Source organism: Symphodus melops, assembly GCF_947650265.1.
Source record: "Symphodus melops genome assembly, chromosome: 23".
In the NCBI taxonomy this organism is placed as follows: Eukaryota; Metazoa; Chordata; class Actinopteri; order Labriformes; family Labridae; genus Symphodus; species Symphodus melops.
In genome coordinates, this window is record NC_136713.1 from 1,001,447 (window position 1) to 1,018,421 (window position 16,975).

At 44.1% G+C, this 16,975-nt stretch overlaps 3 protein-coding genes across 3 annotated transcripts in view; 2 read left to right on the top strand and 1 right to left on the bottom strand.

Moving 5' to 3' along the window:
• The first annotated feature begins 437 nt into the window (after window positions 1-437).
• Window positions 438-2,400, top strand: LOC306818758 (ankyrin repeat domain-containing protein SOWAHC-like). Its single transcript, XM_079336479.1, has one exon. The coding sequence runs from the start codon at window positions 640-642 to the stop codon at window positions 2,236-2,238; it is 1,599 nt and encodes a 532-aa protein (XP_079192605.1). The 5' UTR covers window positions 438-639; the 3' UTR covers window positions 2,239-2,400.
• Window positions 2,401-5,001: 2,601 nt separating this feature from the next.
• LOC306818791 (uncharacterized protein) lies at window positions 5,002-10,841 on the bottom strand (the record flags this gene model as incomplete). The annotated part of the gene is made up of 11 exons (XM_079336509.1): window positions 10,589-10,841; window positions 9,470-9,589; window positions 7,925-8,100; window positions 7,648-7,807; window positions 7,353-7,489; window positions 6,785-6,912; window positions 6,610-6,680; window positions 6,453-6,506; window positions 5,797-5,895; window positions 5,342-5,395; window positions 5,002-5,111 (listed from the first exon to the last, which is right to left on the bottom strand). The coding sequence occupies exons 2-11, from the start codon at window positions 9,528-9,530 to the stop codon at window positions 5,002-5,004; spliced, it is 1,050 nt and encodes a 349-aa protein (XP_079192635.1). The 5' UTR covers window positions 9,531-9,589; window positions 10,589-10,841.
• Window positions 10,842-12,293: 1,452 nt separating this feature from the next.
• LOC306818792 (uncharacterized protein) overlaps window positions 12,294-16,975 on the top strand; it is a 28,268-nt gene continuing 23,586 nt past the window's right edge. The window contains 8 exon segments of the mRNA XM_079336510.1: window positions 12,294-12,428; window positions 14,186-14,322; window positions 14,416-14,538; window positions 14,639-14,737; window positions 15,180-15,299; window positions 15,871-15,993; window positions 16,507-16,585; window positions 16,730-16,958. Coding sequence (XP_079192636.1) covers window positions 14,246-14,322; window positions 14,416-14,538; window positions 14,639-14,737; window positions 15,180-15,299; window positions 15,871-15,993; window positions 16,507-16,585; window positions 16,730-16,958 — 850 coding nt within the window. The 5' untranslated portion in view covers window positions 12,294-12,428; window positions 14,186-14,245.

The window sequence follows — 16,975 nt, forward strand, 5'->3', positions numbered from 1 at the left end:
AAAACTGAAAAAAATTACGTTTTTCAAGGAAGACTAACAAAATGCACGTAGATGGAAAAGTTAACCAAACAAATTAAATACTTAAATAGATTAATAAAATCTTAAAAACAAAGGGTATGTTTGAGAGGAAGACAAATTATGAAATTCTGAACTCATGATCCCGTTAAAAAAAAGTATTTTTCTTAGTTTTTCACTAATAAATAAATAAATAGGACTTCGTCAAGTTTTGAGCTAAACTATTCTCAAACAGGTGACGTCATTCTAAAGCAGCTTAAACAGTTTTTATTTACGACCACTATTATGGAGTCTGATGTATAAGATTTAAAATAAATTATTATTAAGACGTAAAATATCAAATCAACATCTTTACACGTTTAAAGTCAAAAAGACTAATCTTTTAGTGGTTTAGCTCCCCCCCTTCTCCCGCGGAGTTGAATGGTACAGTCCAATGGATCTCGGTTGCTAGGAGGCAGAGAACGCCTCGAGCATAGAAATGAGACACGTAGATAAACTCTGCGTCACGGTAGCGTTCCCTCAGTATGGCTAACGGATCTACTTTCTTCGTTTCTTTGTGGATGGATTAGTGAGCGTGTTGACACCGGGGAAAACTCTCCGTGAGCGTTAATACGAGTTAAAGAAATGGCGTTGGAGTGCTCCCAGGACGCGGTTCTGGACTTTCTGAAGGAGAGAGGCGGGAAAGTGAAGAACTCCGAGCTGATAGAGCACTTCCGGTCCGTTTTCCCGGAGGATCCACAGAAGAAGGCGGCCGTCCGGAACCGGTTCAAAATGTACGTGGACACCGTTGCCTACGTGAAAACGGAGGACGGAGTGAAGTGTGTGTGCGTGAAGAAGAAGTTCCGAGGGTCCGTGAACGCCGCAGAGAGCGTCTCTGCAGCGCCGCACGTGCGAGACTGCGTCCAGGTGAGCGGTGATGACGCGGCGGCCCCGCGCGCACCTGCTGGATCAGGTTACGGAAGTGAGAGCCAGGCGAAACTTCTTCCGCGTGTTTCCTCACCTGAAAACAGTCTACTACCTGACAGAGCAGAGAGTGAGGGATCTGCGTGTGTTTCTGAGGACGTGAAGGGCAGCTCAGGTGAGATGGGGAACAGAGGAAGTGTTCACAGGAAGGAGTCCACGAGGCAGCGGGCTGAAAAAACACAAGACATACCGGAAATATCAGTAATCGAGGCTTCACCTCTACCTGCCGAGGGAACGATGTTCAACCTGCCCGGGCCTGCAGAGACCGCTCCCACAGCACAGGTCGACCCAGCAGGCCAGGTGGAGGTGGAGGAGGAGGAGGATGATGCATCCAGTCTGTCAGGCAGTGAGGGGAACAGCTCCCCTAAAGGCAGCAGGAAGCATTTCATCCAGGTGATGATAAGCTCCTCCCCCCAGGTGAGGCGCAGCGTGGTGTTCTCAGGCTCCGGCCATCTTTCCTGCACGAGCAACAGCGACTCCGCCTCCTTGATTTCAGGTCCGGACGACGACCGCTCGTCTGTGACTCTCGACCCGCTGGAGCACGAGTGGATGCTGTGCGCGTCCGACTGCGAGTGGAGCGGCTTGTCGTCGCTCCTCGCCGCAGAGCCGAGCCTCGTCCTCAGGAAGGACTTCATAACCGGGTTCACCTGCCTGCACTGGGCCGCCAAGCGAGGGAAGCCCGAGCTCATCGCCATGCTCATTAACTTCGCCAAGCAGCACAATGTTCCCGTCAGCGTGGACGCTCGCTCCAACACGGGGTACACGCCGCTGCATGTGGCCGCCATGCACAACCACATGGAGGTGGTGAAGCTGCTGGTGGGGGCGTACGGCGCCGACGTGGAGATCAGGGACTACAGCGGGAGAAAGGCGTGCCAGTACCTCACCAACGGCGCCAGCGTGGACATCCGCGACATCATCGGAGCGTACGACTCGCGCTCGGGATCGGAGAGCCGGACGCGCGGCGAGGGAGCGCGGTGGCGCTTCTCCAAGGTCCTCCAGACCAACCTGAAGCCGCTCAGGCTGCGTCAGCTCGAGGACGCCGACCGCGTCGACGGCGAGGATCCGCCGGCCAGGCAGAAGCCGCTCCGCAGGAAGTCGTCGCTCAGCAGGATGAAGCCCAGGCTGCAGAGGCTCCGCGACAGGACTTCACAGATCCTGCACAGCACGTCGTTCAGGGACCACGACGAGCTGGAGGCGTCCGCGAGGGCGTCCTTCAGGTCCAGACCGAAGACGCATTTCTTTGGGTTAGAGCTGAACTGACGCGGGGCCAAGGAGGCGGGGCCAAGGAGGCTGTAGACACTCTCTCCAAACAAGCCAAACTACATTTAGAAAAAAACACAGATTTGACCTTTGACCTTCTGAATGCAGTCTGGTGTGTTTGTCTCAGACATTTTTAAAGGAGTGAATAATGACTTCTAGAAACTGGACTTTTAGAAACTTTTTATTTTTTATTTTTTTTTTTTAGAACAGATCCTGAATCTTTATCCGGGTCTTTTAAAATGTTTCTAAGACGTTCCTGAAATCCTGATTTATACGCAGAACGTTCACTTGTTTCGCACTTAAATTCGCTCACGATGCTCCAACATGTTTCTCTGCTCTTCTTCACTTCACATTTTCACCTTTTTTTTTTTTTTTTTAAACTAATTAAAACACCTAAAATAAATTTGTCACCACGAGCTCTCGCATGTGAGTCGGTTCATGTTGTTGATAATCGAGTACACGAGGAGGAGCGTGAGACCCTGAACTCGCTCTTTGTTCGAGGGATGAAAGTATTAAAAGGTGACGTCACTCGGCGTGTTGCTCGGCAGGATTACGAGTTGATCCCCGAGCACTCGGGCTTCACGTCAGAATGTGGAGTTATTGCACAACCCGGAGCTGTCGGCTCGAGTTAAACGTGCTCGCCTCGAAGGAATGTGGAGGTCGCAAAGCAGCGGGCTTTGTTTTTCTTTTAAAGGAGCAAGTGCGTAACTCTGACATCTGGTGTTTAAAATGGGTACTGCAGCCCAGATTAAAAACACTGCAGAAGGGGAGAGAGAGGGAACACTTTGACTTTCAATCAGCCAATATTTGTGTTTGGAAAGTTAAAGTAAGGCTGGGCGATTTGGACCACAATATATATCTCAATATTTTTTCCGTGTAACCACGATATTCGATTATATGTCGATATTTTCTTCTGTTAAAAATTAACACACAAAAAAAATCAGCTCTGAGTCAAATCAACATGTCAGAAGTCACTTTTATTCACAGCTGCATAATAACATGAAATATTACAAAATAAATGAGCTGCTGAAGCTCCAGAGAAGATGCTGAGAACAGGCGGACTTTGCTGCCACCTCATGGACGACCGCAGTAACTGCGTCTTTATTTGAGTTTAAGGCTTTCTGATCGAAAGTTTCAGACTTTTTTTATTTTTTTTTTTTCGTTTTAGAGAGAAAAACATTTTGTGAAATTGTGAGAACAGACGTCGGCAGAGTCCGTGCAACTCTTGAACGCCCCTCTGAAGGGTCACATTCATGTCATTTACACCGACGTGTGTGTGTGTGTGTGTGTGTGTTCTAACAGTCTATTAATACACGCTGACTGTATAATGTTCTGCACACACGCACAGGTTCAATGCACACATGAAGGCTTCCCTTACAGCTCGACACGAACATGTGCGAAAGAAAAAGTGCGATACAAAACTTTATTTAAATCCAGCGTGACACAACAAACACTTAAACACTCGTCGTGCTTCGTTTTTAAAGGAGCGATACGTAACTCTGACCCCTAGTGTTTAAAACGGGTGAAATATTGTGAGGGCGACTTTAAAAACCAGCGTTTTTATTTTTTTAACGATCTGCAAAAAAAAATTCAAACATTCCTGTGATCGTATTCCTTTCTTTTATTTTCTTCTCTCTCTCGATCAGAATTCAAACGTAACTGATTCTATAAAAAAAGTGTAAACGATTCGTGTTCCCTGTTTGATGTCTGAGCACCAAAATGTTTGATAAAATTATTGTTTTTAATTTGCAAAACTTGCACGTGCAATTTAAGCAGCGAGCAGGAGTCTGAGAGCTTCAGGACTTGATGACTATTAAAACAAATTTAAAAAATAAAAAAAAAGTGGCACCGGAAATCAGAGAGCTTCCGTTTACGTGGATGCAGAAAGTGGGCGGAGTCTAAGAGGTGCAGAACGTCTGAGAGATCAAAAGGAGCGACGTCGGGGCGTGTGAAGGTGTTAACTGGCGCCCACGATGAACTTGTGAAGGTCTGCGTCCACAGTGTTTCTCCTTCAGGAGGGGAGCAGACGAACCCACCGCAGAGTTCATGAAGCTTCAGCACTGCAGCCGAGGTTTGTATGGATTGCGTGACGGCCTCGTACAGCGCAGCTTTGGCACCGACCTTGTTTCTATATTGAATTTCAAACTATGCCGGACGCACCTGTTCCTGACTCAGTCCTGCAACCTCTGCAAGCACCCATGTGACAGCAGTCTGACAATTTGATTTCTATCAATTTAAAACATAAGATATCATAGACCGTCTATCAGAAGTACCTGCACCCTCTGAGTCGTCTGAAATCCTGCGTTCTTTCTCGTCTCCAGCAGGGGGCGACACCACCAAGTAGAATAAGATGCCTTCTCAGTTTTATCGTCTCAATCTGTAGGGTCAAATCTTCTTCTCTGGCTTGATGTTCATTTAGCCAATTATAGGTCATGTTCAGAGTGATAAAAAGGGGGAGGAGTTAGGGCGTCTCAAGTCGTTACCATGACAATCTGAAACACATGCTGTTTTTTTAGTGGTTTGTCTCATTCACAGACTGAGGGAAATCCTGTTTGAGCCTCTGAATGTAGATTTGTTTCTGAAGCGCTGATGACTCAGAAGGAAGTGACCATATTTGGAAAAGAGGGGCGGAGCCGTGTGGATTCTTTATCCCTCCCCTACCTAAATATTCCACAAAGTTCCTTTTAATAAAACAGGTAAGCTCGTCTGTCCTCTCAAACAATCATCAATTCACAAACCATTTGTCCTCATTCTTTTTTTTTTTTATATTTTCTGTCGAGCTTTCAGGACGCACAGGACAACCGACGTGACCAGCAGGACTCCAGCGATTATCCCAATCCGAACCCAGGGCAGAGAGTTGGACGTCGGCGCCGCTGAGGTGGACAGATGAACGAGAGAGAGAACACGTTAAGTCCCGCGTGATTTCACATTCAAACGAGAGTTGGGAGAAATATGGTTTGAATTATGATCCAATCACAGACATCGTGATTAAACATCAGGTCATGTTTCGGCGGAGTTTTAACAAGACCGTTGTTGCCACGGCAACGCTCCTAAATTTCAATAAACACAAAACCTTAAAAATACGTTTTTTTTGGACGCTCACCTTCACCGTCACGTGACGTCACCGTCTCCTGAAGGGCCGCCATTGTCTGCGCCTCTGTTGTGACAACACGAGCGTCATTACACTGACATGACATCACAGGGTACGGTGGCCCCGAAAGCTCAAATGACGAAAAATCATGCAAAAGGGATAAAGCAAAGTAAGAAAAACTCGGATTTTTAAAAACAGCAGCGTGCAGAAACATGCGAACCAAATACTGAAAACCTTGAGCAAAGCTTTCGGGAAGCTACAGACTGATCAGGTCATCCACATGGATCATTTTTCATTATCCGATTGGGATAATTTACCGACCTCAATGACCAACATTCAGCAGCTTGTAGCGAAGGGTTGCTTAGAAGGCAGAAAGGTTTGCAGGGTAGTTTTTTTATGAAGCTCATACAAAATGGCGGTTACGTTGTTAAGTGTCGTCTTCTCGGGTGAATTCGGGCGTGGTTCACCTTTTGTTGGTTGTGTGTTCACGTCCAGAACATGAGGTGTCGGTTCCGATGAGGATGTTGCGAGATCCCACCAGGGAGAGGTTTCTGTATGTTCTGTGACTGAGGATGAAATGAAAGGTAAAGAACAAAATGTCTTCAAAGCAATTTACAAATGAATTTCAACTGCAGCTCATTTCCTGACGCATGAAGGTTCCACCTCCAAAACCGGACCCCCACAGAACCCCAAGTATCGCCCACAGGTCGCTGACCTGCGTCGCTCACACGGAGATCCTAACGGAGCTACTTCCTGTCTGTACCCACCGTACGGCTTCATGTGTCCCGGTTTCCACCGTGGGCAACTTAAAGCGGACACGTGAGTGTTTGCAGAACGCAGCGTATTCACTGGCTGGTCATTTTTTTTGTTTTTGTTTCAAAACCTGGACCGGGACCGTTCTAAACCGGGACTGTTCTAAACCGGGACATGTCAGTGTTTTAGAGATATGTTTGGGGACTTGGGACAACGGAGCTTGAAAATGGGACGTATGGTCACCAAAAATGCTGTAGAAACGTCTTGGTTGTGGAGCTTTAATCAGACCGTTGTTGCCGCGGCAACCCTCCTAAATTTAATCCTTTAAACGAACACGTTCCTTCAAAAATAAGTTTTTTTGGACGCTCACCTTCGCCGTCACGTGACGTCACCGTCTCCTGAAGGGCCGCCGTTGTCTGCGCCTCTGTTGTGACAACACAAGCGTCATTACACTGACGTGACATCTGCTAGAACGTTCCCTCGACACAAAAACAACTAAAAGAGGAAAAAAACAACAACCTGGATACCTTTAATGAATGACTCCTGCACGGACAGATTGATCCTGTTGGGTGACCCCGGCCTGGGCGACTTGGAGTACCTGAAGGTATAAACAATGACATCACTGTGTGCAAACTGAACTTTGCATGCACGCTGACTTTCCACGTAAAAGGACACGCAGCACAAGTCTCCCATAAAACTGACCCGGTTTGATACCAGCAGCGGTACACTCCGTTGTCGCCGAGCCGTGCGGAGCTGATCTTCAGATGAAACTCATCCAAAGTATCCCGAAGGATTTCAAAACGAGGAGAGCCGGCAGCGTCGTGGAAACTCTGGAACAGAAAGGACAACGACAGAGCAGGTGGTGCTTATCACCTCTCTGGATGAAGTTTGAAGAAATGTGAGACGGAAGCAGGACTGTAACGAGATTTATGGAAAAATTAATGTACATTTAGTTGGCTAAACACTGAAGCTTCGGTGTCCACCACATGGCATCCTGCATGAGCGTCCACTCCAGAGAGCTCTTTTCCACCAAGCAGTTCAGTTTGGTACGGTAAACCCTGATCTCGCCTCGGTTCTCACAACCTTAGCTGGTAGGCAAACACTTGAACTATAACGATTCTCTCAGCCAATCAAAGGACGGGCGATGTGTTTAGCTCCACCCTTTAGGAATGGATCGATATGCTTGGCAAAAAAAAAGGACGTCATTTGGAGCCCCGATCTGTAAATGCTCTCACATGCATGTAAAGTATAGTCCAAAGTCGAGGAGTACCACGTCTAAGGGGTATCCGTCCTTGGTCCACCCAGCCTGCAGACTGCTGAGGTTCTGATTCCAGGAGAGCGACAGGTAACACTTCAGAGTCACTGTCTCACCTACAGAACACAGCAGGTCGTCCTCGACGGGCGGCTCTTCACGGAGGAGACACATAAACAGGAGGAGCAGACAGATTCATGAATACCGTGCACTTCATCCGTACAGTCTCAGGTGTGCGTCAGTGAGTTTTGGGAATCCTCTGAGCGAGAATGAACAAATGTTTATGCTCAGGATTAATGCAGATCAGTCTCACCGTTCACTGTGAGCCAAACTGTGGACACGATCGCTTGTCTTTTCCCCTCCCAGATGCACTGATACGTCCCTGAGTCCCCCAGCCTGGTGCGCTTAAGGTCCAGAGACCAGTCTCCTCGGCGGAACTGCGCCTCTGTTGGCAACTCCACCTCAGGATGGATCTGAGAAAGAAAAAAAAAAAAACCCCCACTGTCAATCAAAACTGTCCTGATGTTGGATCCGAGACCCTCAAACAACAATCAGCTTTGTTTAATTTCAAATTATAAATAGTTCCTAACCTTAATAAACGCCCACTCGCTTTCATCCTCTATTGACAGAATCGCCATCTTCTCCCCCATACTCGTCTCCCAGCTGATGATCCCTTTCTCCCTCAGGTAGGCGGAGCCATTACAGGGCAAGCTGGCCGACCCGCCGTACTCCACCTTGAGGTCCAAAGTCTGAACATCAGGGACGGCTGCAGAAAGAATAGCAGAGCTTAAAAATGTCCATGTGTCTGTAAGACAACATAATGCAGTTCCTTCAGTGTCCACTAGAGTCTGTCTCCTGCAGTGAGTCAGTCTCCATAGAGCTCTATGTTAAAATGTCCATGTTTACAGCTGCAGTTCCTCCAGTGTCCACGAGAGTCTGTCTCCTGCAGTGAGTCAGTCTCCATAGAGCTCTATGTTAAAATGTCCATGTTTATAGCTGCAGTTCCTCCAGTGTCCACTAGAGTCTGTCTCCTGCAGTGAGTCAGTCTCCATAGAGCTCTATGTTAAAATGTCCATGTTTATAGCTGCAGTTCCTCCAGTGTCCACTAGAGTCCGTCTCCTGCAGTGAGTCAGTCTCCATAGAGCTCTACGTTAAAATGTCCAACTTTACAGCTGCAGTTCCTCCAGTGTCCACTAGAGTCTGTCTCCTGCAGTGAGTCAGTCTCCATAGAGCTCTATGTTAAAATGTCCAACTTTACAGCTGCAGTTCCTCCAGTGTCCACTAGAGTCTGTCTCCTGCAGTGAGTCAGTCTCCATAGAGCTCTATGTTAAAATGTCCAACTTTACAGCTGCAGTTCCTCCAGTGTCCACTAGAGTCTGTCTCCTGCAGTGAGTCAGTCTCCATAGAGCTCTATGTTAAAATGTCCAACTTTACAGCTGCAGTTCCTCCAGTGTCCACTAGAGTCCGTCTCCTGCAGTGAGTCAGTCTCCATAGAGCTCTACGTTAAAATGTCCAACTTTACAGCTGCAGTTCCTCCAGCGTCCACTAGAGTCCGTCTCCTGCAGTGAGTCAGTCTCCATAGAGCTCTATGTTAAAATGTACAACTTTACAGCTGCAGTTCCTCCAGCGTCCACTAGAGTCTGTCTCCTGCAGTGAGTCAGTCTCCATAGAGCTCTATGTTAAAATGTCCAACTTTACAGCTGCAGTTCCTCCAGTGTCCACTAGAGTCTGTCTCCTGCAGTGAGTCAGTCTCCATAGAGCTCTATGTTAAAATGTCCAACTTTACAGCTGCAGTTCCTCCAGTGTCCACTAGAGTCTGTCTCCTGCAGTGAGTCAGTCTCCATAGAGCTCTATGTTAAAATGTCCAACTTTACAGCTGCAGTTCCTCCAGTGTCCACTAGAGTCTGTCTCCTGCAGTGAGTCAGTCTCCATAGAGCTCTATGTTAAAATGTCCAACTTTACAGCTGCAGTTCCTCCAGTGTCCACTAGAGTCTGTCTCCTGCAGTGAGTCAGTCTCCATAGAGCTCTATGTTAAAATGTCCAACTTTACAGCTGCAGTTCCTCCAGTGTCCACTAGAGTCTGTCTCCTGCCCCCTCAAGACTCAGGTATGATTGAGACGGTGACGAGCACTCACCTGCACTCACCTGTCCTCTCTGCAGACAGACAAACATCAGCAGGACACACAGGGGAGACATTGTGACCTCTCCTCTGCTCCTCCAGGACTGACCAAGAAATGATGCGTTCAGGTTCCAGACTGGGAAGTGCAGAAGTGTTCACATTAACAGCTGGTCATAAACTGCGTATAACAGGTTAGACGCGGTCTTTGCATCAAAACCAACTAAACTCTCTTCTCTTTTTTCGTTACCCTTCTCTCGAAGTTCCAAGTGTACCAATCGACGCTTAGGGGCCGAGCTCGACACAGTAGTCACGTTAAAGTCAGTGCATAGCTCCGCCCATGGATGACCTCGAAGGTGCTGACCTCTGCTGGACGTCCATTTGCTGAATTTATTGGCGTGCTAAACAGCTGAACCCTGATCTGATCTGATACTTGTTAGACCGGGGGGGGGGGGGGTCTAGCAAGTATCAGATCAGGGTTCAGCATACCAAACTGTACTGAACCAAACCGGACCGCTTGTTGGAAACGAGTCCTGATAGGCCGCTCCTGTCCGGGTCACGTCCAAACATTCGGTACCTTTACTTTTCCGATGTGATTCTACCGGTTGAAGATTCATCTCGCCACTCATCAAAACTTTTTGTTTTTCAAAATGTACATTTGTCTCACCCTTTAAAACTTTGGTTTGCCCCCTCAGGGCCACCGTAGGAGCCATACTTCCTCTTGAGCTGTGGTAAAAAACCTCAGGCCCACCCAGGTGCATTTTGGTCCTCTACCTGCCTCCAACTTAAATAACCTTAGCTGCCCAGTCCAAGGTGTTACCCAAAATAAATTCTAAATAAATAAAAACGTATAAAAAATTAAATAAACACACCACCCAGCTACTAATTAACTGAATCCAAAACCTAATTAACAATCAGTGAATTAACAGTAATCATGAGCTGCTCATCAGAGTTTAAGGTGGATTTAAGGTCGTACTTTTGTATGTTCGGAAAAACAAACCAATCTTTATTTTTTTTATCACTTTGTCATTTCAAAAAGGTTTTTAAAATAATAATATTTAAAGTAAAGTAAACTTCTCTGAAATCTGAAGCAGGTAAATCTTTCAAACTTCTCCACATAAATAATTCAAACATAAACTTTCCTCACCGTTCAAAGAATCCTCTGCGCTCTCTGTGAGTTAAATGAACCGGAGATGTCTCCGGCCTCCTCTCCAGTTACATACACACTGACGTTAAATCATAACCTACAGAATGCTGCCTTCAAGAGCGGTGGGAAATACCTAAACTGGCTTTGGTAATCACAGCCTCTCACTAACTGAAGCTGCTAAAATAAAAATAATTATCCGAGAAGTGTTGTGAAATGAGCCAAGTATGAAAACAGAAAACAGCAGAGATATCCCAGAACATGAAAATATAAATTAATCCTAATGAATAAAATTTTAATATCTGGATCAAAAGAGTGTAACCAAGGGTGTGTATGATTCATGTACCTGGGAAAATATAAAATAAAGAAGTACGGAGTCTTTGTAGAGTTGAACATTCGTCTGCTCCTTTATTGCCGCACACGGCGGGAGAACCCCGCACGGGTCCTGAACCACACACTTCCGTTCCTTGAAACCTTTCAAAATAAGAGCTGCCGATACAGGCTGTTTTAGCAGGTAACTCAAATAACACAATAACATAGCTTACAAGAGTTTAAATAATGTAATTATTTAACCAATAATTTGAATAAATAAACAGGATAGACAAAGTTAGGGTTAATCTTTTTTTTTTTTTTTTTTTTTTGATTGAATGTTTCGACCACTGTAGATTTTTCTTGAAATGATCTCGTTGGCTCGGGGTAAACAAAGCTGAAGATGATTTTATATCTGGTTTATATGTAGAGGAGCTGCCACAGAGCCGTGCTGCCTTCAGGGTCAGCCCCACCTTGTGAAGTTCTGGTGATGCATTCAGGCTCTGTGGAGCATCTGTAGGAGGAACATTTTATCTTTAAATCAAAGCGTTAAGACATCAGCAGAATGTAGTCATGAACTCTTCACCTCAAACACACTGAACAAGCCGACACGTGACTCAGACTATTTGTTGTTTATCCCTTAATCCAAACATTTTATGTAGTATAAGAAACAGGTTTAAAATTGATTAAAGTTGATTTAAAAAGCCAATGAAAAGGCTCACATTAAAATTGTATGTTATGTATCCATTGTATGACAATTTATGCTGACATTATTGTTTTATAAATATAAAATCATAATTCTGGGGGATTTCACAGATTTATCTTAAAATGATCATGATGCGTTTGACGTCTTGTTGAAATGTGATAATGAACCTGCCTGACAAAATGTTTTTAAAACCTCCTGATTTTGAAAGATGATGTTTCAATCAGTTTAACTTATTTTTTTTAACGTTTTTAAACCATTTACTTTGTTAAATTTGCATAAATCATAATAATTCCAAATGAAAGTAAAATAATCTGTGTGAATGTGATTAGAAAATAAACTTGAATGTGTTTTTTGACTTAAATATGGAAAGAATGAAACATTATTCCGATCATTTTTATTCTTGTTTATGTTCACGTGCGTTGTCAATAAATCAAGCTGACGTATTTCCGGTGCGTAGTTTACTTTCGCTTTCAGGAGTTGACGCAGTTGTGATGCATTTACCTGTCAGAAGAAGATTTATTTGGCTCATTTGAATAATTAACTATTAATGAGTCTCCTGTCGTTTGGTCAGGACTTTGTTTGTTTGAAAATATTTTGATCTGTTGATTAAATTGTTTGTTTTAAAAAAAAAAAAAAAAAAACATTTTTCCGCCATGTTGGATTTGGAGAGTAAACATTGAAATAAGAGAAGGAGACGGAAGAAGAGTGACAGATGAGCTCGTGAGGACCAGAAAGCAGAGGAGGCGGAGATCAGCTGCAGCGGACCCGCAGGATGAGTCCCTGAACTCGGCTTCACTGTGACAAGAGTCGCCTCTGGAGGTAAAGTTTCCTTTTTTTAGAGTAAATGTTTACGAGATAGTCCGGAAGTGTTTTGATTGTCTCTTTGTTTTTAGGAGTGTGGATTCATGTAGCTGTGTCTTTATGTTTTCATCTTGTGGGTTTAACTTCAGCAGCAGCAATCCACCCATCCAAGGTTATTAATACAGCTTTTCCCTTTTCGGGGTCAGAGGTCAGGTTACCACATGTCCAGTAAAATACAGAATTGTGCTTTATTTCAAACTTAAATGTTGCGTCCTGTTTTGAGTCCATAATGGGACGTGGTTTGTCCTGGCCTTGAACCCGGCTTGTTCCCATTTCCTTATAGCAGCTTCAGATAAGAACAATGAGTTTCATTGGATGAGATGAAGTCACAGGAGCCAGCAGGAAACTGTCTACTGCCTCTGATACTCCACACCAAGCACCACTGAAACCTGAGACTGAAATGTCAGGGCTGCTTAACAGTGAAACTGTATACTGTAAATCAGTGGTGTCCAAACTTTTTTTCTTGCGGGCCAAAATTGTCGCTTTAGAATCGCTCACGGGCCACAGGATTTTTTTGTTTGTTTTTTTTAAATATTGGAAGGAACTTTTTGTATTTTGACCTCTTCAAAAAATTATGTAAATACACAATAACTAACTGCAGTGGGAAACTGTTGTGTTGTAATTTTTTGGAAAGAATAGTCAGGCTTTTATAGGTCTCCCTCGCTAACATGAAAAAGAAAAAAAAGAACGAAATATGCCATCTGATGAGGCCTGGGGCCAAAATCTTCTGATTCTTCGATTTGAAGTCAAGGGCCACAAACAATCCACTCAAGGGCCACAAATGGCCCCCGGGCCGCACTTTGGACACCCCTGGTGTAAAGTAAACTGTTGTACTTCATATATGTTCTCCAAAGTTTTTGAAGATGGGTGAATTTAGCCAAATCTGTATTCACACTATGCTCTGGGCGATATATCATCAATGCAACATAAAGATATCGACAACATATTGAAAAGGTCATTCATGATTTCCTGAGAAAAAAAATACAAAAAAGAGAAAACAATTAAAAAAATTCCTTTATTCAATTAAAAATCTGTCTCTTATAGCTCTTATATCTCTTATATCTCTCTTAAAGCTTACAGCACTCAGTGAATGAATGCATGCTAAGGTAATAACTTTATATGAAATAAGCTTGTAGTTTTATTAGCAGGTAGTAAGCATTTGCTGAAGTCTTGTTTTATCCATTTAATTGACAATATGTATAAGGTGTTGATTGTCATTTATCAATATCTTGTGTAAGGTGTTTTTTTTTTTTTTTAAATTTTAAACAACACCTAGCTGCAGTTTGGGGATGTCCCGTGACTGACTGGAGGACATTATCATACAAAAGTGATTTATTCTCTAAAAGATCTGTTGACAGGTCTGCAGTCGTTCAGCGTGGTGGCATTTATCTCTCTGTCTGTGACCCGTACACATTTACACGGTGACTTTAATCCCTTTTCTTTAACAAAGGACTCAGGTTTCGTTTTTTGCAGATTGTCCCTTTGTTAGCTTTGCAGAAGTTTAACTCTTTCGCTTGAAAAGTGAAGAAATAGGAAGTTTGCAAAGTTCACCTTAAACGGACGCGTCTCTGAAAACCACCTGAGGAAATAGTTAAAAAAAAAAAAAAAAAAAAACTGATGCATGAAATACAAACATATTCAGATGCTAAGCAGACCAGTCATGAAGGACATGTGATCAGGGGATTTTCTGTGTCCCTCTGTTCACCCTCCTGCAGCTTCAGGACGCCATCTAGTGGACTGAATAGAACAGCAGCTGTGTGCCAGGGACCAGCAGCATGAATCGGAGTGAGCACCGAGACAAGGAGGAGGAAGGAGCCCGGCCCTGTTTGTGTGAGGAACATGAAGCTCACAGGTGAGGCCTGGATCTTTACCTGCTCCTGATTCAAATCACTCCTCCATCACTATTCTCTCACTCTGAGCTCTGTGTGTGTGTGTTCTGTTACAGACCAGACTCTGCTGGACCTGAACCCAGCTGTGTGTCCTTCAAGAGCGACTCGTCAAAGGAAAACTTTTACGAGTTTGAACGAGAACGTTGCTCCAAAAAAAGCAAAAGCCGACTAAAAGAGAAGTACGTCTCCCTCTGCGTTAAACGTGTTGTTGCTGTGATGATACAAAATGTTCTTATTGATCACTGAATTTCCCTCCCTGCTGCTCTTCCTCTCTAACAGGATTCATGGGAGACCAGAACCTAGCTGTGTGTCCTGCAGGAGTGCAGAGTCCATGGACTCGCCTTTACAATTTAACGGACAATGCGTGCTTGAACTGGGGTAAGTCAACCATTAAGGTCATGTTTACATGTTGTTTTTTGTTGTTGTTGTTTTTTAAAGTTCGGCTTTGTTGATAAAAGCACTGTGAACACAGACCTGCAAAAAATGTCTGAAAGTGTCAACAACAATGTTGTGTCTGGGTCAACTGATTAGATTTTTTTTATTTTATTTTATTGTTTTATTTTGAACATGTGAAGAAAACAACAAAATAATAATTATAAGAAAATATCGACAAAATATTAAAAAAATTAACATGTCCGAAATGGAGTAGTAGTAAAACATCAGCTGTTTTCCTCCAAACATTTAAGCTAGGGCTAATCCCTGGAAAATGGGAAATCTTCGAGTTGATGGTCTTATTATGACCTTGTGATTGATTTTATAGCCTTAAATGTTCATATTTCTTGCTACATTTCCTCCCTTTTGGGGTCTTCTTCTCTGACAGGATTAATCAGAGGGCAGACCCTGAACCTGAACACAGCTGTGTGACCATGGTGAGCAGGTGTGCACAATCCATGGATTCACGTCTGCAATTTAATGGACAAAGAAATGGACAAAGAAAGGGGTCAGTCCACGTTTGTTTTCTCACACAATGAATGGCGGTCATTACGACGTCAGACCCTGAGAGAATTTAGTCGACGGGCAGCCTCGCTGGAGCCAGCAACATTTTCTCCCTCGGCCTCCCCAAGAGACCGAGGGACGGTATCTTCATGCTAACTTACTGTTCACGTTATGTGGCAGAGGGTCCTTAAAGACAAAGCACCATTAGTTAGTCTAATTTGCTGCTAAACCCAACTCCCCAACAATAACCCTTTAAACTACAGTATCAAGTGAAAGAAACCAAAGATCTTACAGTAAGATCTTCTTAGTGTGCTTTTAATAACTTGGAAAGCTCAAACTTCAAGGGGGATTTTTGCCCAAGTGGTCTTTCCCTCTGTTGAACAGACGTAGCAGGATACGGGACTCTGAAACTGAAGCTAGATTTGTGTATTTAAAGAGTGACCACTATTATAACTTAACAATGTTTATGTGTCCAAAACAAAAGTACAAGGTGAGAAAAGAAAGTTATCCTCAGTGTTGAAATTTGGATTTTTAACCTCAAATCTTCCCTGGTGGTCTTCGACTCTTTCTAACAGGATTAATGATGGAGAACCTGGATGCACAGTTTCTCCAAGTAGCTGCGCGTCTTTCAGCAGTGACCAATCCATGGAGCCGCCAATAGCCTTTGAAGTCCAAAGTGCAGAGACGGAAAGAAAGAAGTGAGTTGGTTTAAAGCCTCCAGGTCCAGTTGGTTGACATGTCCATGAGGTTTATTTAGTCTATCAGAAACCTCAGAAGGCGTGTGCAGAGGTCTGTGATTCTCCAAGAGGGATTTTGTTGGTTGCAGTTATTTGATATTTCAAACCGTAGCTATAAAGCAGACACGTTGCAAAGTTAATAAGAAGAAATGTTTGCATTGATTTGAAGGGACAAAGAGAGGACGTCCTGATCCAGACAGGTCCAGTCCTTTATCTCGAGTAGTAGTACACATGTTGATGCGCCCAGGTGTTCAGAGTCCTGCTGTTTGGACCAGTTTTTGACACATCCTACAGCGATTGCTTGCATGGCGGATTAAGAAGTGCGCGAAGACTAACTTCAGCTAAGACCCGTTGAAAGATCTTTAAGAACGGTGGGATCGTCATAATCAATGTTTAATCAAGATGTCCTTTACCTCATGCTGACGTCTGAGTGGACGAACAACACCTGAGTATGTCTTGATGATTCCCTCACAGAGTCAACCAGCAGAGCTCAGACGCTCCCAGTTGTCATCCGTCCCAGCGGCCTCAAACAGGCTTGGACTCCATATTTACGGTGTGTACATGTCCAACGACTACTTCTACAATTATTCCATATTAAAAAAAGTCTCTGCGATGTGCTTCAAAGATCAGTGGGTTGTTAAGCTCTACCTTTTGTTTTCATGACTTTTATTTGTGTCTTTGGGTTTTATTTCTTCAGCTGCTGGAGAAGAAAATTGTCACCTTTATCGAGAAGGAATTGAAAAACATCCAGAAGGTTCTGAGTTCAGATTACCGTGAACAGGTGAAGAGTGCGATGGAGGACAAGAAGGTGCTAGATGATGAAGAGGCTGAGCAGGAGAAGATCTGCAAAGAGGCCATGCTAAAGATGATAGTTGGCTTCCTGAGGATAATGAAGGAAAATGAGCTGGCTGACTGTCTGCAGAGCTGTAAGAGGAAACATGTA